Here is a 26,587-nt window from a genome sequence, read left to right on the forward strand (position 1 = left end):
GCCGTCGACAGAAACAGTCGTTGTGGATACTAAAAAACGGATGGTTGGACAGTGAGGTGGGTGTGAAAGCGGCGTCAGAGACATATTTCGTGGTTTGCCCAACAATGGACTTTTGACTCCATTAATAGTAAAAAACATATATTTTGAAAACTTTTTCAGAAACCCTATTTTCGGATATCACGGGTGGCCAACCAAGTCATCTAACCAGAAACGTCCCATATGTTACCAAGAAATCATTTATAACTGGTTCGAATCCGGGTTCGACAAGATTTTAAATTGTTTCTAGGTATTTCTACAACATGCATTGCTCATGGGATCTTACATTGTGATAAAGACTTCACTTCGGACTTGCATCTCACACTTGAACATGGTGTCTCTGAAGAAGTACTCAGAGCAACGTTAAAGTCGACTCACAAACTCACGCATCAGACACTATACACGTGGTCATCAGACATAACGAACGGACGTCGAACATGGACAGTGAGCCCTTGGTCACTTCCTCCAAGTTTCACACAGCCCAACACACATTCCACCAGGTAAAATAAGATAAGATACTTTATTGCATAACATTCCATTAGGAAACAGTGGCAGTATTCTATAAACTACAGATATAACATGAAAGGTATACTCGCAATATACTCACAAGTCATGCAATGTGTTTTCACCCTGCACATCATGTCATACTGCATACATAATATTTTGAAATATAGACTCAGTCGGGAGACAAAACTTCGCCGTGTTTCATTTAACGAGTTCGGAGGCAACTAATCAGTGGAGTGATAAACCACTTATCATTATCAGTACATTTAAGTGGCCCGTGGGTTTTAAATGGGAATCAACAGTGTCTTTCTTGAACAGCGAGTGCACGAGCCAACAGACCATCTGACAACCTGGCAATGGTTCAATGTCACATTAATTAACTTTCACCAATCTGTTTTCATGAGAGCGGCGACAGCAAAACTACATCCAGCAGGACAGGCGGATTAGACCGAGATCTTCTAATGACTCAATCAGCGCTACTGTGTGCTATTAGCAGCCTAGTCAGTGACGAGAGTCCAGGGTCTCATTGCGCTAAACGCCGGGGAATACAGGTGGAGATGCTTAATGGCGTTATTTCCTCTGCGCTAGATGTGTTTACACCTAGACGTGTGCACTGTTAGTGGTACGTTCTAAGTGTAATTTATCTCACTCTCACGCCCTATCATTCTGTCAGCAATATCCCGGAAGTAGGGGGCATTGAACACATGGGATCAGAGACAATAATGGCATATAAATACATCTGTACCTTGCCAACTTTTTCTTACTAGTTTCTGTAGAATTATGTTCAATAATAAACCCTTGCAACATTCCCGTACCATTTACAACAGCATCTGTGCATTGTGTCTGTTAGGATAAAGACCCTGCTATGGCATCCCTATTTCTTGCCGGCAACCTCCAACAGAAACGCTCTCGCATGTCAGTGCAGTTTGATTGGACGGGACTTTGCCATCGTATCATCCGCAACCATCGTAGCGAATTTTACCCGGAAATGTATCTAAAATAGAATGGAAATGTGATATACAGGATGATGTTTGATGACGGGAAGCAAATTCATAGAACACACTGACGTGACAAACATCGGTACTTCTCCAAATACTTAAAGAATCATATCTGCAGAAAAATATACCTGGAAATATTGATGCAGTTATGATTAATCAGAAAATATGACCAATGTACACCCATCAAAACAATCAAGGGAACACAAGGGTAGAAAATATTGATCACAGTCTGTTAACTGCGGTGCTTCGTGAAAGAATGAAGTTCATCAACAGAATACATTGTGACGTTCTCTACACCTGTGATCGTGCACCATTATACTAGTATACAGTAACTGACGCACAAGATGACCACCATGAATAGACGCACAGGATGACCACCATGAATAGACGCACAAGATGACCACCATGAATAGACGCACAAGATGGCCACCATGAATAGACGCACAAGATGGCCACCATGAATAGACGCACAGGATGACCACCATGAATAGACGCACAAGATGGCCACCATGAAAACTGGGAATGGTATTCTATAGATGCATGGTCGAAAGGGGCAAAAACGGGATCGGGAGGCTCGCTGATGTGGATGATGGATCTCATAGTAAGCCAACTGGCGTTGCAGTTAGCTATCTGGAGTATTGCTGCATTAAGCAACAAACAAACAATATATTCAGCTGGAGACACCACGCCCACTGAACTGTAACCCTAACCATGGATATAGTGTATTTCTAGCGGGGTCTCCATCTCCCAGTTGTATTACAGAACTAAAAGAATGGAAGAAATGTCTTGTGTTTGAATCGCATTTTAGATGTTGGTGAGTGATAAGAAATTATAGACTTTATGGATAACAACTTCTTAATTTATGATTCGACGTTTCGGTTCATAGTTTTATACCGCTGTCTGGCTTTACAACGGTATAAGACTGAGAATCTAAACCGAAATGTCGCATCATGTTTTATAAAGAAGCTGTCATCCACAAACTGCCTCTGTGCTTGACAACGGTATAAAAGTCTATTAGGAATCTACACCGAAACGTCGCATCATAAGCAGTAAAAATGTTGCCATCCGTAGAGTACCTTACTTTCTAAAAAATGTTGTTTGGATATACAATAGTGTGGAAACGTTTACCGAATCGTTTTATCTTGGCCACTAGTAACTTTCAAGGAGATTCAGGCGTGTTAGGGAATGAACCTCGACCAAGGAGTGTGCGGTTGTCAATCTATGTTCATCGTCGGCAGCAGCGAGGTAGCCGCGTGGATATCATGTTCACTTGTTATACTGAATGCCCTAGTTCGGTTTCCCAATGCTTGTATGGCGACACCTCGCACTTGGTAATCTAATGAGAGATTGGTCAGATGGAGTTGCGACCCTTCGGCGTACCAGCAGGCTCTGATTAGTGGTTCGAACCCCAGTTTCGACCTTGATATGTTTCTACACCGTGGGTTTCATCAAAGTGGCTATCGGCTACGACCTTCAGCACCTCTGCCCGTTGCATACAGTTCAAAGGGACGTGGAACCAAAAACAGGCTCATTCACCCAATGGGGATTGTTATCATGTCACCATTAACAGGCTCACACGTTGTCGTAATCCGTCGACGTGAGGTGAGTCTATTGAAGGTTGAATCATTATCAATGCCTTGGTTAGGACTTGTGTGACCCAAGTTTTATTCATAGAGACACAAAATAAATCACCCCGAGGGTAATCTACGGAGATAGACGGAGGCACGCGAAGATAGTTTAATGACTGTCAAAGAGTGTGTCTATCAGCGAACAGGCAACACGTCTGCCACCCGAACATGCGCAGAACTCACGTGTCTCGTGTAGAACCGGAAGTACCAGGTGGCTGCAGGGTACAGGTACCAAGTCTCGTGTCAGTGTCGCGTTACTCATGCGACCTGTAAATGGAACGCGCGGACGCACGCGTCTTGTATTCTATCGAGTAACTATCTCCAGCGATCACGTGATCCCAAAATGACGGGTATTTTGAGTTGATTACTTGTTCTGCCACTCGGGGAATAATACTCGTATTAACGTAATAGTTTTACCGGGAGTGCCTTTTATTGTGCTTAGCGGATGAATTTCAATTATTACGGGGACTTTTTTGTGTGAGTCATCAAAGAGAAATTAGCCTGGATTATTTGGAATATTGCACAAGCACGTGCAATCGCAAGTACCATGATTCACTGCAATCGCGGCTGTAAACATGGCGAGCGTGTAAGGGGATGCTAGTTCTCCGCAGTTTACACAAAAACAACAATACTCCATTACGGTTTTACAGGAGTCATAACAAAGTGAGAGTTAAGCACACAGGGCACACGGCTGTGCTTATGGTGGTGTAGCGCAATAAAACGCACAAAGCATCTGGATACGTTGTACTACAAAAGGGAAAAAAACAGCCCGATGTCTGCAGTTTGCAGCAAATGGAACATCTATTTATTCCTGAGACATTACATGGGCAAGGCAGTTCGTTGTTTATGGAGACGAACTATCATGACAGCAACATTAAACAACATCTGGAAATAATCTCACGAACACATAAGGTCAAGTTACGATATTTACAGAAATCCGATTATCTATTTGCTAGAATCGATTATTCCATGTACAACAAAAAAGCATTGCTGTTTGAAATAGTTTGCGTTGATGTCCACATAGGGGCGGACGTCCGCAAGCACTACTAAGTCAGTGTTAATGGAGACGAATCAGAGCTATTATTGAGATCATCCATTACTTTAAAAGGAAAGAAACTCACTCCAACGATGTGAGTAAATGTTAGGAGACTATTTTGCAAACTTTTATGTTCGGAGGCTAGAGTCATCATAATAACTTGCTTGTATTACCTCGTTTTATTTCCAAAAGTCATCCAAACACAAATTGGATTTCTGAAAAAGACACCTTTTATGCCCCGTGGCATTCTGCTACATCGAGGCGGATGGAAGACAACAATTAGACCTTCTCGAGGAATGGCGGTGTGGAAATCTTCAAAGTGTCATGTTCCTTTACTGCTGATCAATTTGCTTGTGTTATTGCGCGAGCTGGAGGCAAACACTCCATTCTTCCTGACGTATTTTTTTCATGGAAGGATCCACTTTGTTGCTCCTGCGATGAGCAAGGCTGCGTTAAACGTCGGCTAATAAGAAGGATAGTGTGCACCGAGGCATTGCACTGCGGCTGTTTCGTCCCCATGTTTAACCCCCAGCGTTTCACACGGATATCGTGTCTTAATGACTCGGTCGATAATCACTGGGTCGATGGACGATTTTAATTGATAATGTCAACACTCATCTACACATATGACATTTTTCTACACGGTGTCACTGCTGGCATGTACTATGAGAGAAAAAATCAAACATTACAATGAACAGCATTGCTTTAAGCGAGAACGAGCTCAAGGAATGTTGTCATTCAAATACATTATAGTGGATACTTTGAATAAAGTGTTCCTAGACACGTGCTTTATATACACAGACTACTGCGCCCCAGAGCATACAGTCAGGAGGAAACAGTCAGTGTCTGTAGTATCCAGTCACAGGAAACAGTCAATGTCAGAAGCATACGGAGGAAACAGTCAATGTCTGTAGCATACAATGGAAACAGTCAATGTGTGCAGCATACAGAGGAAACAGTCACTGTCTGTAACATCCAGTCAGCGGAAACAGTCAGTGTCTGTAACATCCAGTCAGAGGAAACAGTCAATGTAAGTAGCATTCAGTCAGAGGAAGCAGTGTCTGTAGCATCCAGTCAGAGGAAAGGGTCAATGCCTGCAGCATGCACTCAGAGGAACCAGTCAATATCAGTAGCATACAGTCAGAGGAAACAGTCAATGTCTGTAGCATACAATCAGACGAAACAGTCAATGCCTGTAGCATACAGATACAGGAGAGGGTGTGGATGAGGGATGTGGGGTAGATTTAAGGATACATTACTATACAGAACACACATAGCTAGTATATATTTAAGAATAACACCACAACTGGAGACGATCACAGCTACTTCCGCTCCCGGGTTAGTGAGCATAAGTGGTTTCACGGGCAACATATGCGTAAAGCGATCTGTGTCACATCTGGAACACAGCTGGTACCGATCTGATGGGCTGCAAGACAATAACAGTAGCCTCTTAACACAGCCTCAAGTCCGTATTGAATACAGTCCAGTTGATGTCACATATGGGCTGCAACTTGTAGCGTCACCGACAGCCTCCACGCCCCCAAACCCCTCCCCAAACCCCCGACCACAGCAACACGTGGTGCGCTGCTGTAGGGTAAATGTCTTACACACAGGCTGGTTATCAGGCGGGGTCTAAACCAGCATGTAACTGGTGGACACGAATTGGCGTCCTTGTTTATGAGTAAACAACCACCTGTTGACACTATGAAGACGTGATTAAACACGTGGCTACAGCGACATTTATATGGATACAGCGGAACCCCGCTTGTACTTATTACAATGTCAACGTATGGTTGAAGGTGTATTGTGACATATCATTGTTGTTCGGTAATAAGGCAATAGCTGATCAGATTTCACAGCAGTGTTGTACATACATTGTACATGTTTCAATAAGGCCTCGCTGTGTTTATTCGTTGAGTTCACATCTCTTCATGTTTGTAAGCACATTTGGTTTACTGGCCAGATCAGTGAACATACAGTAAGAAGACAGGGGTGTAACTGACTATGACCAAGCGTGTGTGTGTTAAACAGTGAAGTGTGACAATACAGATGTGAAATACAGGTGTGTAATACAGAGACTGTGAACATACAGGTGTGTAATACAGAGACTGTGAACATACAGGTGTGTAATACAGCGACTGTGTACTGTATAAAAATATACTGTAAATATTATATACCGACAAGAATAAAATATAAAAAGGGCCGAAGGTTATTTTTCATTTTGGAGTGACCAGTCATTCTAAACTTAAGGTGGTCTCTATCTGTGATATATTCTCTTGAGCCTGGGACACAGACTACACTTGCCCCCAAAACGTCAGCAATGCGAGCCCGTCATGTCAGGTTACTGATCCCTATAACCACGGATTGGCCCGGACGACGACCCTGGACAAAGGGCACTGAGGGTCGGGAGCACAGGTAACAGGTGAACACACCACCTGGTCGGGACGCCTGCTACAAACGAAACAGAACAATAAAACTGTAAAAACATCTCGAACAATACCGAGGATGTTGAGAAGGGGTTAACTGGTGTTAGTATTCAAGGAAATGAGTTTGTAGGTACTTTGATAGAGGTTATCCTTTATTCTAGTTCAATTATTTCGATGCCATTTTTCCGTATAGTCAAGCATCGTCAACACGTGAACGCATTTCACGAGTCTGATAACATCTTTGTCATGTAAATATATTTTTTTCAGAGGATACTTCTTTCAACAGATTATCATCGATATCTTTTCCTTCTGTTGAAAAACGTGCTGGTCTCACTCCTATACAATGAAAACACCGTATTCGCCCAATTCAAGAGTGGGAAAGATCGTATACTACAATCTTTTCACAAATAACTGTTATGAAACGTATTGGCACACTCACGCGCACTCTCACACTCACACTCACTCTCACACTAAACATTCAACACAGACACTGCACGATTAGAAAATACGGTCTTATTTTAATTTTCTTTTCACGAAAAAGGCAGATGCTTGTCGGACAGGTGCCTGGACCTGTCACGTGACGTCACTTGCCTCGAGTTACCTCTGTAAACGGCTACCAGCACAGAATCACACTAAGCATCCCTATTGTTAAGGGATAAACGCGTCAAGACGAACACTTCTCATTCAATAGGTCTGTATGAACAGCAAATGTCAACGGTTATCGTTAAACGACCACATTAAGCTTAGCTTCGCCCTCGATTATCCAGTTTTATATTTGGACCCATTTTGTTATGACATATAACCTTGATCCATTTGCGACAGTAGCTGTGTTTCGAAAGTGACGCCCTCATTGTCACAAATTCGCGCAACTCTCCTCTCGCTCGTGAGAGTAATTTGATTGGACGGGTTTTTTTTTTTTAAATTCGACCCACATATCCACATTAGTTGGGAATGGACCCAAAGTATTTGTCACCTAACAGAATATCTTAAATCATCACAATACTATGGAATGGACTGCTACCGAGGTTCAGGTCGTACCCTGAAAATAGTCTTAAAATTGAATACATGACACGTTTTATGGATCAAGAAGTTGTTATCCTCAAAACGTGGCATGTGTTCATGTTCGTCGAACTACTAAATGCCTTCATTTTCAAAACTGGTCGAATTATATGTAAATCTGTTATAAACAAATGTTTCATATTTCAGACAATAGTGCAGATGTCAGACCAGGCTGTACGGTTCACGTCTTCCGTCTAGTAGTCTGTCACAGACCCCGAAACAAATACAATGTATATCCAATAAAGACCACGCAAGTCTAGAAAATGCGGCAAGTCTAGATTTCCACTGCTTCAGGAAGTGAAGAAAGTCTCAGTCTCATATTTTTTCCTGTGAACTTTTGATCTGTAAAATATGTTCATTTCAGGGACTACTTGTTAGCTTATCCGTCTAGTTATCGAGTAAAATATGTCATTCTGGTGGCATATAGAGGATTAAATAAAATGGACAATAGTTAGTCTTGTGTAGAAAACATGACCCTCAAGTCGCAAGGCTCATAAACAGATCACTGAATTTGAACACTATTGATTTAGACCGTTTTGAAACTATTCGTCTCTTTGTGGTATAATTACATCAAACAGCCTGGAGCTGTACAAGTGAACGTACCGAAGCCTTCTCCGGAATCAGACATTGATAATATATGGCATGTGATATCCCCAGGAAGCGGCTGCTGGTCTGACAACATGTGTCGAGTTTATCACAGTCCCTATCACCACCAGTATGTACATCTGTACATCCCACCTGCCGCACGACACATGCACGAACTTGCAGATATACAAGGGCTGTGACATACACATATCAAATGTAACACACATCCGTATACTACCACTACTATCGGACGGTTGCCGGGGAAATAGAGTATCCTAGCAACAGATAAATCTCTCCGTCAGCCACTTCTCCAATGTTTAGGCTTTTACGCGTGCTCTGAGAACCGCGTTCAACCCAAATCTTTGTCTGGTAGTAATTTCTTTGATTTATGGGGATGCTCTCTGCTCTGTATCTGAAATCAAACGCCAGCTAAGTGCTGCATGTTGTTTATCCCCAGTTTAATGGATAACTTTGGAAACGTGGTCCTCCTTTTTCTATGACGTCTTTAGCTCGGTTGAAGGCCGTGATATGATGAATGAGCGCTCTGATTGTGGAGATAGCGCGAACGTTATAAATGTCCTTCTTTAAACGATATTTATTGTTTGAAATATTACCTCCAACAATCGTTTTCTCAAAACCAGTTATTTTTTGTCATCCTACTCGATACTTGGTGAAGGTTTATGATCCAATTTAACGCGTGGATACGGACTCCAGTACCCAGTGCGAAATGTGTTTCAGCTAATGACGTAATGGATTGTACAAACAGCGTTAAGTATTGAGGATGGTTCTGTGGCAGTTGCTAATAGAGTCTTGCTGGCATCGGCCATTCTTCAGGGAAATACCTCGCTGAATGTAACAGAGGCTGGCTCACAGGCTCTCCACAAACCATCAGCACACGACGCACCAAACAACTAGCTGGATGTGGGTGCACGTGCTGCTATTTGTTGTCGACTTGCCTGCCTCTTAATAACCTCACACTTCTTCCTTAACAGTGAAAACTAGAATTATGTTATATCTTTGTAACGAAGAGCTGGTGGGAAAAAAGTGTTAAACCCTCTTGGTGTGATTAATTGTTTTAAACCCTCTTGTTGCGATTAAAAGACAATAAAATCATCATATATCCGTGTAACGGTGAGCTGGAGTATAAATAGTGTTACACCCTCTTCTTCCGATAAAGTAGGCAGTGTCAAGCTTGCTGGATGCGATGAACAGACGGTGTTAAACCGTGTTGTTGCGATGAATAGACAGTGTTATACCCTCGTTGCGATGACTAGACAATGTTAAATCCTCTTATGCGATTAACAGTCTTAAATCCCCTTGTTGAGGTGAATGGACAGTGTAGACCCCCAACCCCCCCCCCCCCCCCACACACACACACACACACACACACCCTCGATGCAATGGACACTTTGGACCCCCAACCCCCCACACCCTCGATGCAATGGGCAGTGTTAAACCCTCTTGTTGCGAATGAATAGACACGGTTTTAAACCCTCGTTATACTGTGTGGTAGTGTTATCCCACCTGTTAATGGTAGTCACTATCTTACCTCATGTTTGGGCGAGTTAAAAAGAATACACTATCTTCGTTGTTTGGACGAGTTTAATAGTAGACAATATCTTACCTCGTTGTTCGAGCGAGTTCAAGAGCAGACACTATTTTAACTCGTTGTTGGAGCGAGTTTGAGCGAGTTTATTAGTAGACACTATCTTACCTCATGTTTGGGCGAGTTTAAACGTAGACGCTATCTTACTTCGTTGTTTGGACGAGTTTAATAGCAGACACTATCTTTTCTCGTTGTTGGAGCGAGTTTAATAGTAGACACTATCTTACCTCGTTGTTTGGGCGAGTTTAATAGTAGACACTGTCTTACCTCGTTGTTGGAGCGAGTTCAAGAATAGACACTATCTTACCTCGTTGTTTGGGCGAGTTTAATAGTAGAAACTATCTTTTCTCGTTGTTGGAGCGAGTTTAATAGTAGACACTATCTTAAATCGTTGTTGGAGCGAGTTAAAGACTAGACATTATCTTACCTTGTTGATGGAGCGAGTTTAAAAGTAGACATTATCTTACCTCGTTGTTGGAGCGAGTTTAATAGTAGACACTGTCTGAAATCGTTGTTGGAGTGAGTTAAAGACTAGACATTGTCATATCTCCTTGCTAGAACGAGTTTGATGTTCACAGTAACGTAACAGCACACCACGATAGGGCGTATTTCGCTTGAAACGATTATTACAAGAATGATGTGAGTATCATTTATCAAATAATCCCATGGGAACGCTGTAGGGTGTTTTACAAAAAGGCCGCTTAAGTGCATGGGGGTGTTTACTACAAGAACGACAATGCAACAAATGAGGGCGCTTAACGCTCTGTCCATGACAATATGAAGACTGTCCATGACAACACGAAAGACTGTCCATGGCAACATGAAAGACTGTTCGTGAACAAAATGAGGGCAAATTAAGTATCAATCCATAGGATCATAGTTGAAACAAATGAGTTTCATGGTGTTAAGGGAGTTGGTTTCACATCACTGCAAACAATATTGCTATCTCAGCTGTAGGAGGTCATGCCGGCATTTAGTGGGAGTAAAGTTGAAGTGGTCGTTGTCGGCACAGCTATTACCCCAGGTACCTATTTGTATACAAAAATGTACCCTAGCGAAACTAAAGGTACAGAATCGTACCACAGGGCGATCCCGTTCTTCATCGCGATGAGCACTAAACCGGTTTCTTGAACGCGATGCAGAGAAAGCGCTCGAAATCAGGCGAATTGGAACACCACTGCAAACCACATATCATTTAATTCTGCGTCTAACGATGCCCCTTTAGTGCATAGTGTATTATTAACTCAGAGGACAGAAATGGCAACAAAGGACAATCTTTCCCAGACAAACCTGTATCCTCCATCATGTGACTAGATAAAAACATTTTAGTCCAGTCCAATCTCATTGATACCACTTTCTAACACGGTCGGACATAACCACCACAGTTCACGTGGTAGTACCCCTGGACAACCTCGGGACCAAAATGAATGATATGTATGCACCACCACAAAAGGAACTAGCTTGGGTGCAGATGTCATGACACTATCCGGAAGTACCTTCATACCCTTCCAGAACTGCTTGTTCGCGTTCGTTTACTGAATACTGTGAGTGTGTGTTGGGTGTTTACATCGTTTTTATCAATATTCCTGCAATCAAAGGGTTGTGGACAACAGAAATGTGCTTCATACATTTACGGTTACCGTGTTGGGAACAGAACCCGGGTCTTCGGCATACGAGTGAACGCTTTGACCACTAGGATACCCCACCTCCCCTTCTTAAATATATAAATCAGCGCTTGTACTGAAAAGGGTGGCTAATTAGAACATGTATCTGACGTAACCTTCATTAAAATTTGACTCACACAGTAACTCGAATATTTTATAACTAATTTCCCTAAGCAATTGTCGAATCCAAGTTGCGTAGATCGATATTCATGATTTTGATCACTGGCTGGTTTGTGTGTTTCAGACTCCTGTCTACAGACCGCCACCATACAGATGGAATATTGTTGAGTCGTCCATACATGACTTGTGTAGAACAAGGTCTACAGCCAAATACAGACAGCAAGCTAAACACCACGTGCAGTACATTCAGCAAATTGTTTGGCAGTACTTGAGGAAACTCTGCGTTTGAATGAATGATGAAAGTTCGTTCTTCATTGGTTGTATTAAAAACAACAGTACTTGTCTCCCTTGATCCAAATACCTTCCCCCTCCAAACTTCATATATGGATGGTGTCAATAAGTTCGCACTATTTTCGCCGCACGTTTAAGTGTTTTAATCAAATACACAATTCCCAGCATTACTGATCCTAGAGTCGACTCTCCATTAGCAGCGGTCTGTGGACGGAAAGTGACCATGGATTTGGAACCTGCAGTGTTTATGCAGCCATAGAGGACCGTCACACCAGATGCCCTGGGTTCACATAATCTTGATACGCTCCAGTTCAGAGCTCCACACGTGGGAACCTGCACACACATGCTACAACTTAATCCTCTCTCCAGTTTGCAATAGAAATCGAGCGCTTATTACGGTTGAGGAGCTCGTATTTGCAGACAATAGCAGTTTCCGTATAGTACACAGGTAGCACAAAGCAAGCACAATCGAAACTTAATTCTGCATGTTCAGATATGTCATATCAGTCATGGACGCCGCTTACAAAATATCTGCTAGGGATTATTGAATAAATGACGGTTGTTGTAATGTCACGTCAAGGTTTGAACTTTTACGAGGCGGTGTTAAAATATTCTGTTTCCCATTTAGACGATTTGAAAACACATTTCGTCCGATACGTCCCAGTAGTCGGCAGATAATTTCAATACAAAATACATTTCAGGTTGCCTGTCAGAACCCCACAACCTCACATTAGCAGCTGAGAGGACTATGTCCACATGAAAAATATTCTATAATTTTCAAGGAATTTTTTTCCGATTTTTTCAATCCCCTTTTAACACTTCCACGTGGAACTATTTTAGTAAAACATGTCTTCTGCCGGGTTCCGATTCATTCATCCATATATTGCCAAGGAGATAAACTGACTGAATGTCATACGGCCATACATGGCCAAGGAGATAAAGTAAATGTGTATGTCATCCGTCCATGTATTGTCATCTAGACACGTCACTCGTCTATATATTGCCGTGGAGATACACTGAATGCATATCATTCGTCTTGAAGATCACGTCTAATCCGGATCTTCACGGGTTCCACGCTGGTACAAAGACCAGTCAATACTGATAAAGGCCGCGTTAACACTCATACATTCACTAGGAAACCTACAAGTGCCACCTAACCCATTCATGAGGTGTCAGCCGTATTTCCACAACATCAACATTACTTGAAGTAGCTATTTCATTTAGAAAACAAGCCTCCTATACCCATCTGTGGCATCTCCGGTGCAGCCCTTTTCTCGACTGTTTAGCGACACCAACATGTGGCGTTAATGTACTGTAAGAGTGCTATCAATCTCCGCGATAAAAGTTTCATTTACACCGATGTGTTCCCAATGAATATGGCGCGTCCCGAACCTGCCTGTTCAACTGCCATTTATCCATCAGCCCAGGAAGGTTATTTATACCATAAATTACCCACAAACTCTCCCCTGTGCCTGTTAGTTCCACCACAGACGATGTGAACAACTACATCGAAATGTGCTTCTTCACGTGCAACTGAAGCTATTTCGAAAAGTTGTCTGAACTGGCAAGACTTCGAACAGATAAAGGTTCCGTGTTTAGTGCAACGCAGCTGGTTCCTGTCAAGATATATTTCAACATGGATGCGATATCTTTTTCACTCCCGGTGCACAGCCAAATATCACACGCTCCATTTTGGCCAGCTCATTCATGAAGAGTGCATCTGACGCTGTAATTAGGCAACCTTCAGCGGCGCAACCTCTGTTTTTACGAGTTTGAACCCTACACCATTTGTATGCTGACGGCCTGTGAAGACGCCCGCTCCTCTCAAAAGGGCTGCCTCTAGAATGCCTTGTCTGGGAGGTAGGCAGACGCGTCAGACATTTGCCCCAGGGCTCGGTAAGCAGATATGTTTACATACTCACACACCAATGGAGTTATCAATGCTGTCTATACGTACACGCGTGAAGACACTATGTGCACACAGACTAAGGGAGGTAACTCTAAATTCTAGTCCTTCAACTGGAAGGACCATCTGGTCAAACCATCTCAAATATACAAATTGATAAATGAATAAATAAAAAAGCCATCGATTTTAGTGTCATCATCATGGTTTATGCACACATGACATCTGACAACAAGAAGTGACGAAATTTCTTCCACATACCTGGTATGCATAGATTGTGAAAAATGGTAAATAAAAATACTCATTCAAGAAGAAGGCATGTCAATCATATATTAGCTGTAGTATTTAATAACCTGGCCCATATCAGTTCCTCATTTCATTACTGATATCAGTGTAAAAATAATCAAACACTTCTCTGTACCTCGGCTAAAATATTGCTGAAATTCCAAATATATAATTGAAAACAGGAAAGATACATGTGTCGTGTAAAAACTGCCTCCATTAACCTTGACAGACATATGGCCAGCTGCTTGCAGATCTCATGTTTCAGTTGTAGATTGTAAAATATTCACATAAGGCATACTGACATAACACACTTTTTGGTTTAACTACCTACAGAGAGCCTGAAAAACAGGATAAACATGCAGCTTCACATCATAATGAAAATCTAACCAAAGTAAGTAGGATCTTTGCCTCATGCTCCAGAGTCCATTATCTGTCATGGTCTGGAGGTGTATCACCAACCCCTCTTCGTACTAAAGGTTAGGAGGAAAAGTTCATCAATACGCTAAGTCTTAACCATCTGTCTTGGTTCATCTATCAATAAAATGTGACGTAGAAAGGTTTAGGTGGGACTTCATTGCTCTGTTGTGTCTCTCTCACAATACAGTTCAGATCGTGATGGTAATATCTCATCAGGACTTTCTGTACCCTGCTGCTAACTTGGGTTATGACTACACCCCATATTATTATACATAGAGTTTGCGTAGACACGTGTTGTGAAAAACGGAAATACTGAAAATACAGTGAGTGAGTTAGTTAATATTTAACGTCACATCAGCACTGAAAATACAGGGCCTAAACAGATTACCTGTTTTCCAGTGACATGTCTACCTAGAATGATCTGTATGTGTGCATCATCCTAACAGTCTCACAATGCACAAATCATGAGCCTTCTGTGAAGCATTCCAGCCCTATCACCATCCAGACATCATGTTAAGATAGAGAGTGCTCTGATCAGGGTTGTCACTTCTCTTCTGCAGGAAAATCTTACTTGACCACATGGCGGATGGGTTAGACAATTTTATCATATCTTGTGTTTGCCCTGACACAGAAAACCTGCATATCTGATGCACAAATTCTCTCAAATATGCTGTGAATGAAAAAGCTTGCATCATTGGTGGCAATGCTGCAGGGCCCTAAGTTAAGATAATCTAAGCTTGTAATCTGATGTTGTTCAAAACTACATAGTTGTTTATTTGATTGTATGTTGTCATTGTTTACAAAAAGGAAATATTTTACCTGAAGCATTATTTCATTGTGGTTTTATGTTATTTTTCACAGTAAAATCAGATCAGTCATGTGTTTGAGAGAGAGCATCTCAGTTCCTGAAGTCAGTGAAACCTAAGAACATCCTCAAATAGCCAAGTGGCCACAGTGCCAGCTAATTCAGTGAAGCTTGGATACCTACATACCAAGTTATGAGACAATACGTTTGAATGCACAACTGTACATCGTGTCAGTGATACAGACCTGGATTACTTATCAGAATTAATGATTTGATGATACTTAAGTGATGAAAAGTTAAATAAGGCCCTCAGACCTGACCCCTTACTGGTATGAGTAGATGTCAGCCAGCAACCTGGGTCAGACACCTCTAGGAGTCAGGTCTTCTGGTTTTCCAATATTGCATTCGTCAAGAAGTAATTATCTGTACACTGATGGTGGAATGACATAGTTTCACTGATATGAGGGTGTCTTGGGGAACGTGCACCCTGACTGCTGTATAATGAACTGTCCTGACCAGTGGGCGCAGCGCATACACTCTTCTAAAGACTTCCCTTGTACAAGCTGGGACAAGAACCCTGAAACAGCACAGTTACCACCTGAATACAGTTTAACAACAAAATCATCACACTGGCACTGACACTTTTCAATCAAACTACAACGTTGGTAAATGTATTTCAATTATTTCAATAATGATTTCAAGGTAAGACTTCCTCCAATTCCCCCATCCTAAATAATATTAATAAATTGATATATACTAAAATAATTAACAAACACTAACATACAAAAATTACTACAAAACTCACAAAAAAAACATAAAATCCCTAGAATTAATTACATTACATCAGAACACCCCTTTTAGTAAAAGGGCCCCAGGCACGCTAATGTTACAAACAATATGGGGGAACGGAGGGAATTCTTTCAAGACATGTAAGGTTGGTATGTCACAGTTGAGATTGTCCTCTAATCTGCTTACCTCCAACAAATGCATCTCCAGCACCGTTTGTGTCAACTATTTTATCAGTTGGTACAACAGTAGCTTTAAACTCAGTAATTGTTCCATCTACAATAAAGAGACATGTACAAATTATAACACAAGCCATGATAACAAATACATGTCACAGAAACAGTGTCACTGTGTGCAGAACTGAAGCAGTTGCTTCCCTTTGACAGGAAGTCTTCTCAACAAATGCAGTTTGAAAAAAAACATAATCTGCTATTAACAAAAATTATAGGATGTTATTTGGGATGTTACAACAAATATATTCTATGATATATGAACAAAATGCCAAACACTGTAAATTTTGTGCAAACAAGTCCTGATCTGTCTGAAACATCGTAACACTACGGGCAGACAGCCAATCAGCTCAAGTTTACTAAAATGATGCTGTCAAGGTAGCTGCCTGCCTCACTTACTTTGTGCTACTATAGCAGGCAGTTCCCCTTCAGTGATGATGACAGTGCGGGGCCGACTGCCCTCCTTTGGTAGGTTGGCTATTTTCAGGGCAATCTCCTTATGATCCTGTGTCTGAAAACAACAGGGAACTGCTGCTAAAGTTAATATATAGATTGTTATATATTGCTAAAACAATAGTAGGGTAGAGCATCACTCATAACTCTCACATTAATTTCTGCCACACAGAATTAGAATGTTTCAGTAAACAGCATTTTGTCCCAATCTATCAATGTTTGAGATACTCTGTTCATACTACCCAATATAGCTGGTACTGAACTTCACCTCATATAAATATAGGAATTAACTAACACTTACCCAAACTGAATTTTAATACTGCAGGGCACATTTCAGATAGGTTTCGCATTCTATCAGTATGTATTTTACAAGAATATTTTTCACAATTTCATACATGAAAATTTCTAACTATAAACAGCTCTTCCAAAATGTGAAGTTTACAAATGACAAGTGGACAAATGTATAGATACTAAGCAACATATCAAATAGTGATGAATTATAACCTGTGTCATAAACCAAAACAATCCAGTGACTACTTACACCAAATTCGTTTGCTTTGGCAAATTCTTCAACTTCCTGAAACGTGAAACAGGCAATTAGCAATTCAACATAAAATGATACACTTCATGGCTGTTAATGCCCTTGTGTTATGGTATTTATGATGTCATACGGTTATTCATGAATCACCATTCATAGGTTAGTGTACACAGTTTCCCCACACAGAGTTACATATATCACAACTTTGTGGTGTAGTAATCATTTATCAAACAGCCAGATTCCCTGGAATCACTGAGTGAATCTTATCCGTAGTGGTATCATCAGTTTAAGCAAACTGGCAACATGCTTTAAAACCAGTGAGACAGGTTCCGGGGAGAACAAGGTTTCCCTGTATAGGTTTTGGGAGAGTAACTGGAGCATGAGATGGCGATGTCAGTCAGCTGCCAGAATCAACATACATTTTCATTTCCAAAGACATAGTCCACATAAGGCATAAGCTGCAACATAGGTTCCTTGAAGAACTGGCACAGGAATGGTGCCGACAGGTTCATGCAGAATGTCTTCTGTTTCTCCAAGGAATGTCGGGCAATCTGTAACATTGCCTTTGGACACACGGTCAAGGGGAAGCCCTGCAAACACATAACAAACTTCAAACTACCAGCCACATCAGTGAATACTAGTATGTGGTATTGTTGATACAATGGTGAAGGAAAGTCAACGACTGAAGTTTAATGAAGACAATACAAAAACACTGTTTAAAGGTCAAATTGTAAGTCATCCTTGCAAACTCATATTCACAGAGTCACTGATTAACAGCAGGTGAAAAAAACACCACTGATTTCCAGAAATTGTCTACACACTGCCGACAACAGATAATGTCCCTTTCTGATGTTTTCAAATACAATTCTAAATATTTCAGTGCACCTGTCATTCTTCTAGAGCTACCCAATACTCTATTAGAATATTTTAGAGGATTTCAGGGGCATTGCCAGGTTGGAGATAGAATCAACAAGCTTGCATTGTGGTATTTGTACAACAATCTACTACGTTACTCGGATAATGGTAACACAGTCCTTAACAGTCCTCAGAAATATAAAGGGAGGTAACTCTGCATACATCATCAGTCAACCTGGTGACAAGCAAGTCCTCATCCAACTGATTTTACAGTCACACTCATTTTGCGAATTAAAAAACATTTATAACCAACTCTTTCAAAATTTGTTGAAGCAGGCTACTTCAGAATGTAAGCACTAAATGAGAGACAAGTACCCAGCACCTCCTTGTATGAAGTGCTTGACAGAGATCATCATTACTACTGCTGGTCAGTCAGGTGTCATACTCACAGCACAGTAGTAGAACTGGGCTTTCTCCACAAACGACATATTTTCTTCTTTATCCAGATGTTCTTCTGTGAAGCAGTTTGCTGCAGCTAGATTAGCAACCAGAGATCTGAAGTGGAAATATTACATAGTTTTAACACAGAAAATAAATTAGATTTTCTCAGAATTCTTGGGAGCACGGGTGACCCAGTTGTCCGAGGTGCTACAATTTGCAATACAGAGTTGTATCCCTTGGGCCTGTCTGAAACCAACAATTATGAGTTTGAATCTTGGTCTGCCTGATTATGTCTCTTATTGCAGTCAGCATCATACCCCTCTGTGGTGTCTGCCCATGACATTTGATCTACATTATCTTGGTCTGTCTTACCCTACTATGTTTCTTCATGCCCTTTCACCCTTTCTCATAACACATCATACTCTACCCAACCATTACCCAGTGTTCTACCCTACTACACACCATTCCACTTCTTAATACCCTACACCGCACCACTCCACTCATTACCCAGTGTTCTACCCTACTACACACCATTCCACTTCTTAATACCCTACACCGCACCACTCCACTCATTACCCAGTGTTCTACCCTACTACACACCATTCCACTTCTTAATACCCTACACCGCACCACTCCACTCATTACCCAGTGTTCTACCCTACTACACACCATTCCACTTCTTAATACCCTACACCGCACCACTCCACTCATTACCCAGTGTTCTACCCTACTACACACCATTCCACTTCTCAATACCCTACACCGCACCACTCCACTTCTCAATACCCTACACCGCACCACTCCACTTCTCAATACCCTACACCGCACCACTCCACTTCTCAATACCCTACACCGCACCACTCCACTTCTCAATACCCTACACCGCACCACTCCACTTCTTAATACCCTACACCGCACCACTCCACTCATTACCCAGTTGTTCTTCTGGACATCACCCCACTAATATAAAATCTCACTCAACCATGACACCCCTTATCTAACAATCACGACACACAGACCAATCATGTCAACATCATGCCCCTCACCCGACCATTATGTCACACATCCAGCCATCAGCCCATGATTATACTTCCTAACCCATGCCCCTTCTCGAACAATCATGATCCCTCCCCTATCATCAGGCCCTTCACTCCATGATGCCCCTCACACTGCTGTCACATCCCTCATCCAACTGTCACGCCCCTCAAGCTACCATCTCATCCCCCAACCCACTGTCACACCCCTCATCCAACTGTCATGCCCCTCAAGCTACCATCTCATCCTTCAACACACTGTCACACCCCATTCCCTACTATCTCTTCCCTCACCCAGCTGTCATGTCACTCACTCCGCCACCTCGTCCTTCCACCCACTGTCACACCCCTCTCCCAACTGTCACACCCCTCACCCTATGATCTCACCCCTCAACCCACTGTCACACCCCTTTTCTAACTGTCACACCCCTCACCCTATCATCTCACCTCTCAACCCATTGTCACACCCCTCAACCCACTGTCACGTCCCTCAAGCTACCATCTCATCCTTCAACACACTGTCACGCCCCATACCCTACTATCTCATCCCTCACCCTGCTGTCATACCCGCCACCTCGTCCTTAAACCCACTGTCACACCCTTCACCTAACTGTCACACCCCTCAACCCACTGTCACACCCCTCACCCTACCATCTGATCCCTCATCACACTGTCATGCCCTCCACCCTACCATCTCATCCCTCATCACACTCTCGTGCCCTCCACCCTACCATCTTATCCTTCACCCAACGGTCACACCCTTCACAATACTATCTCATCCTTTAACCCACTATCACACCCCACATCATACCATCTCATCCCCCACCCAACTGTCATGCCTCTCACCCTACCATCTTGTCCTTCACCCAACTGTCACACCCCTCACCCTACTTTCTCGTCCTTAAACCCACTGTCACACCCTTCACCCAACCGTCACACCCCTCAACCTATCATCTCATCCTTCAACCCACTGTCACACCCCTCACCCTACCATCTCATCCCTCATCACACTGTCATGCCCTCCACCCTACCATCTCATCCCTCATCACACTGTCATGCCCCCCACCCTACCATCTCATCCCTCATCACACTGTCACGCCCCTCACCCTACCATCTCATCCCTCATCACACTGTCACACCCCTCACCCTACCATCTCATCCCTCATCACACTGTCACACCCCTCACCCTACCATCTCATCCCTCATCACACTGTCACACCCCTCACCCTACCATCTCATCCCTCATCACACTGTCACACCCCTCACCCTACCATCTCATCCCTCATCACACTGTCACACCCCTCACCCTACCATCTCATCCCTCATCACACTGTCACACCCCTCACCCTACCATCTCATCCCTCATCACACTGTCACACCCCTCACCCTACCATCTCATCTCTCATCACACTGTCACACCCCTCACCCTACCATCTCATCCCTCATCACACTGTCACACCCCTCACCCTACCATCTCATCCCTCATCACACTGTCACACCCCTCACCCTACCATCTCATCCCTCATCACACTGTCACACCCCTCACCCTACCATCTCATCCCTCATCACACTGTCACACCCCTCACCCTGCCATCTCATCCCTCAACACACTGTCACACCCCTCACCCTACCATCTCATCCCTCATCACACTGTCACACCCCTCACCCTACCATCTCATCCCTTATCACACTCCTCGCCAAACTGTCACAGCTCTCACCCTACCATCTCGTCCCTCACTCAACTGTTAACGCCCATTACCCTACCATCTCATCCCTTATCACACTGTCACACTCCTCGCCAAACTGTCACACCCCTCACCCTACCATCTCATCCCTCAACACACTGTCACACCCCTCACCCTACCATCTCATCCCTCATCACACTGTCACACCCCTCACCCTACCATCTCATCCCTTATCACACTCCTTGCCAAACTGTCACAGCTCTCACCCTACCATCTCGTCCCTCACTCAACTGTTACGCCCATTACCCTACCATCTCATCCCTTATCACACTGTCACACTCCTCGCCAAACTGTCTCAGCTCTCACCCTACCATCTCGTCCCTCACTCAACTGTTACACCCCTCACCCAACCATCTCGTCCCTCAGCCCTCTTACAATCCCTCACCCAACTTTCACTTCTCACACCCTACCATCTCGTCCCTAACTCAACTGTTACACCCCTCACACAACTTACAATCCCTCACCCAACTTTCACTTCTCACACCCTACCATCTCGTCCCTCACTCAACTGTTACACCCCTCAAACAACTTTCACTTCTCACACCCTACCATCTTGTCCCTCATCCAACTGTTACACCCCCTCACCCAACCATCTCGTCCCTCAGCCCACTTGCACCCCTCACCCAACTGTCACTTCTCACACCCTACCATCTCGTCCCTCAACAGCCATCCTCCTGATCCTACCTGTCCTTGCCAGTACAGACAACAGCACACGTCCCTGTGGGCTCCTTGTCCGTGTACTGGAAGCGTACATTGACCCCTGCCTCTTGGGCCTTCTGCTGCAGGATGTCACCATACTTGTCTTTACTGACGCAGCCGAAAAATGTGACTGAGTTAGGTTTGCCAATCAGCCACTGTAAACACAAATATTGCAGGGCTTTTACTTTGTAATATGAATACACTAGAGACACCAGAAATGGGCTTCATATGTTCCACCAATTGGGGAAAGTCTGCCAGTCTCCTCGATCGCATTAACCACTACACAATGCCATCACCCATCCTACTAGCACTAATGAAGGGCATGGTCAAAGCGAACAATGGTGTTACGAAGTTTAGTCTAATACCTGATGTATTCACTAAATTACACTTAAGTGTTATATGGTTCCACATACCTGAGCGACACGTAGGGCGTTGAGAGTGGCGCCACCTGGGACAAAGTCTACCTGATCTTTGAATGTGGCCAACATGTCATCATATCTGTTGTGGAGATACCATTGAATTTACTGTGACAATTAATCATGCATCAGTTGATAAATAGTGACTAAACATCACATATACTCTTCTCCTAAACTTGGGGTGATTTAGATATGGATGGAACTTTAATCATGTGTATCCCCAATATCTGTCGATTCCTGTCTGCAATGCAAAAATGCGAGTCAAAAATCCACCAAAGTATAGTATGGAAGCAGACAAATATACATGTGCACAATAATAATAAATTTGAAATTTGTGGCAAGAAACAAAGTCCATGTAATTAAAGTAATCATTCATTTTATGGTACAGTCTGCTACATCATTTCATGACAGTACAGGAAACACAAGGGTCCAGGGCCTAGATTTTCAAAGCTCTTTTAGAGCTAAGACAGTCGTAAGTTAATGTTAATGTATAGCACTTACAACTATGTATGTATAGCACTTACAACTAGGTATGTATAGCACTTACACCTATGTATGTATAGCACTTACAACTGTGTATGTATAGCACTTACAACTATCTGAGCACTAAGAGTGCTTCGAAAAACTTGGTCCTTGGCCCTTGTATGTCATGTAAGGACGCCTGAAATCAGTAACTGGGGGTCCTGTGGACACCTGATTGTGTTGGTCCCTGTGTAGTTTTAATCACCTAAGTAACACAGAGATACTCACATGGGTTTGTGTTTGTCCTCAGCCAGGATGGCATTGTTGGCTTCCAGGCCATATCTGAAAGTACACAGCACCTAGCAATACATTCACATCAGCTCCTTACAACTCAAGTAGTACCATTTATCAGACATACATTCAATACAGATATATTGGCAGTGAAAACAACTAAGATTCAGCACTCTAGAAAAAACAAAAGAAAACTAACACTAATATATGACTCTATTAACAATAAATACAATATTACAATAGTAATGACAGTATCTGTGTGGTTCATTAAGCACAAGCTACATATGATAGTGTTTCCTTAAGTGTTTGGCAGTCACTAAATGTTACATGAAGGTCACCGGGTATCAGGGTGGGGAGAGAAGGTCACGAGATGGACATTTAGGAAAAACAAACACAGATACTTACTTCTTCAGGAATTCCTCTGTGGCGTTGACAGAGATATCAAGGAGGGGGTTGCCGTAGCCAAGGAGAATGCCTTCACTGAAAACATGGAGTAACTTTACAATTACAAACAATAACCTTAAGACTCCTACGAAAATAGAATCAACATGGTTTTAGTTTGGATGTAACATTTTGGTGTACATGCTGACACCATTATCGAGCAATAACAGCGTTAACATCTACACTGAAATGTTGCATCCATTGCATGAAAGACGTCGTCCATCCCCCAAAAATAATTCCTGTTCACCGTACCAGTTCCTATTAGCTACTCAAAGAAGAAGATTTTAGCTCCATGAAAAAATGTCTATAATCATTACATCATCTATATTGGTAAATACATCTGAAAAACAGTATCTCACTGCATCGGTGTCAATTTATTCTAGTCTGCTTGTGAGGTTAGGTACATTTCATAGACACAGTGTGCGATCCCCATCCTAAACTTGCCTAGTCATTATCTCAGGCATCCCAACCTCTTAACATTGTTCTACGTTCATGACAAGTTCCTGACAGATAATGCTTGACTTGTGAAACTGTGTGCACCTACCACTCGTGGGCTGACAAATTGACAAAAAGTATCTTATTGTCTGAAGGGTAGCTTCAGGGACTGACATAGAGCAGAGACCATATAACAGATATTATAGGGTCTCGACCTAGACCCTCTGATCTCCAGCTGCAGAATCCATGTAAGTCATGGCTTTAGAGGTGACCCACTGATAACAGGACCATTAAAGTGGTATATATGGATTGATGGTGATGAAATCGCCCCTGAATTCAAGAAAATAAGAAGTCTCTAAATCCACCTTTTTTTAAACAAACTAATATTTGCAAATTAGCCAACAAAGGGACAGTGGAATAATACACTATAATCTTTCTGTACATATGCAAACAAATACTTCATATTTGATCAAAAGGCCAACTGAAAGAGGTCCCCACATGAACTTGTAGTGTGGTCAAGTTGAGTTAAGCTACCTGTAAGTGGAGAAATACTTGTTCCCTCACTGACGAGGTGTGGCAGACTCCCAGGTATATCAGGAATGTGGTATTTAAGGAGGTAAATACTAGATAATAAAAATAAATACAGCATGACAATGTTGATTATTAAGTCTCTGGGATTCTTTGTGTGTAGGAATGAACTCTATTTCAATTGGTTATAAGTGTGACACTGTCCTTCATATATAAGTTCATATCTGGGACAGCTGATCTGACTTGATCAAGATAGCCCTGTGAGGCCCATTCAAACTTTTCCAGAACTGCAAACTGAGCAAGCAACTAAGTTTTCTGCTTTGAGGATTGAGGTCATTAAAGACCAAATAATGAAGTCCTGTTTTCAGAACAGAAACATGACCATTTACCTCGTCATAGCTGCCTGAAATGCGTGAGGCAGATACAGTTGTGCTCATCGTATATATACACGAATACATACCTATGGCCTATCCCATTTCTTCACGAGGGGTACTAACAGAACATATACCAGCTGATTGCTGAACATTGAATAAAATAGCAAACATAATTTTATTAGTGTCGCTAGGACAAAACATCACACTTAGCTGTTCATTCAAAAACAACAGCCGTAAACCAATCTGATGTGACTAATCAAATTCATGATTGTGTCGGCATTTGACAACACCTACCGGCAATTATGGGCCTGTCGGAATTAGCCAATGAGAACACAACAGTTCCCTCACAGGCACAGATCGCGTTTCGGTGGTGAAAAAATTGCGAGTTCTCAGATACCTCTAGAAGATGACCTGGAGGAAATCGTTGCTGGAAACCACTCAACAGTGCCGTCAAAACCTTGTACTGATCTGAGAAAACTCACAAGTGTTAGACTGAGCTATGTACTTCTGCTTAGAAGGAGTGTCTTCGAAGGTTGAAACAAACATCGCAAGCTCTAAGCGGAGACGCGCGGGCTGATGCATTTCTATTGGCGTCAAACTAACCGTCAGTTAGTTGTGCAAATGCAACCACATGGCTATCCTATCACATTAAATTCACCTCAGTGTGGCATTTGTCTTCAGCTTCTTGACTTCAGAAGGAGTTTCTTGTTCTGTTTCGTCGATTCCACGCTTCGTCTCCATATTGTGAACCGGTGAATACCTTCCGAAGTTCCCTATGGAGTATACAGTCTTTTATCCTACCTAATTTTGTGGTTTCCAGAACAAAATCATTCATCTGGGTGTCGGCAAAGTGAGAAATACATTGCATGCCAAGAGGTGTAAGATATTGCTATGTTAAAAATGTTTTATCCGCGATATCGTTGAATCATAACCCTCGTATAATCATCGAATTACATACTCACCGGAACGTTTATCCGGCCATTCACATTTACCCGAGGATGAAATATTGAATTTGCCATCAGAATACGACAAATGGAAGTCTAAGGGAAGTCACTCTAAATAAGTGCCGCCTTTGTGTCCTTTCACAGGTGTTTTCAATAATATGAGATCGAATCCCATGCTAGGCATTCTAGAAATGAATTAACTGAGACTCCAAAATAATAACAAAAATGCCTGTGTAAGCAAAATACAGCCAGAACTGGCTTTCTCTGTTCATGGAGCTGAGAAAATAGTGTTAAACATAAATAGGTTGAGGGTTCGTTCACATTGTACATGCAACTAACTCCATAACAATCATCATCACCCCCTAGCCATGTTTAACATGTGGAAATACAAAGTTTTCTCACTAGTAGCACATAATGACTTGACAAATGAAACGGGGTTTTCCGAAAGCAAGCCCAGTGCGTCTATACTGGCTAGCGACCAGTTATCGCAATTTTTATGCGTTTTTTAACGATTTGCTCCATTACTTCTTAACAGAATGAAATAAAATTTAT

At 42.4% G+C, this 26,587-nt stretch overlaps 1 protein-coding gene across 2 annotated transcripts; it reads right to left on the reverse strand.

The window, feature by feature from the left end:
* Positions 1-15,308: 15,308 nt before the first annotated feature.
* LOC137283643 (uncharacterized) lies at positions 15,309-26,096 on the reverse strand. 2 transcript variants are annotated; one of them, XM_067815246.1, is made up of 11 exons: positions 25,750-26,096; positions 23,719-23,793; positions 23,311-23,364; positions 22,558-22,642; positions 22,130-22,299; positions 18,675-18,780; positions 17,790-17,960; positions 17,374-17,409; positions 16,779-16,890; positions 16,339-16,425; positions 15,309-15,940 (listed from the first exon to the last, which is right to left on the reverse strand). In XM_067815246.1, exons 1-11 carry the CDS (start codon positions 25,830-25,832, stop codon positions 15,816-15,818), a joined length of 1,104 nt encoding a protein of 367 aa, XP_067671347.1. In that variant the 5' UTR covers positions 25,833-26,096; the 3' UTR covers positions 15,309-15,815. The 2 variants fall into 2 exon arrangements, with proteins under 2 accessions (XP_067671347.1, XP_067671348.1); XM_067815247.1 differs by lacking the exon at positions 25,750-26,096 and adding an exon at positions 25,107-25,181.
* Positions 26,097-26,587: the final 491 nt, after the last annotated feature.

This window comes from Haliotis asinina, chromosome 5 (genome assembly GCF_037392515.1).
Source record: "Haliotis asinina isolate JCU_RB_2024 chromosome 5, JCU_Hal_asi_v2, whole genome shotgun sequence".
Classification (NCBI taxonomy): domain Eukaryota; kingdom Metazoa; phylum Mollusca; class Gastropoda; order Lepetellida; family Haliotidae; genus Haliotis; species Haliotis asinina.

What these genes read in the sequence shown, in the direction of transcription:
- LOC137283643 (XM_067815246.1), bottom strand. Translation starts at nt 25,832, where the DNA reads ATGGAGACGAAGCGTGGAATCGACGAAACAGAACAAGAAACTCCTTCT. An exon ending in ACAGAGGAATTCCTGAAGAA is followed by an intron (nt 23,365 to 23,718) that starts GTAAGTATCTGT and finishes GTGTACTTTCAG; the next exon opens with ATATGGCCTGGAAGCCAACA. An exon ending in CCCAGTTCTACTACTGTGCT is followed by an intron (nt 17,961 to 18,674) that starts GTGAGTATGACA and finishes ATGTGTTTGCAG; the next exon opens with GGCTTCCCCTTGACCGTGTG.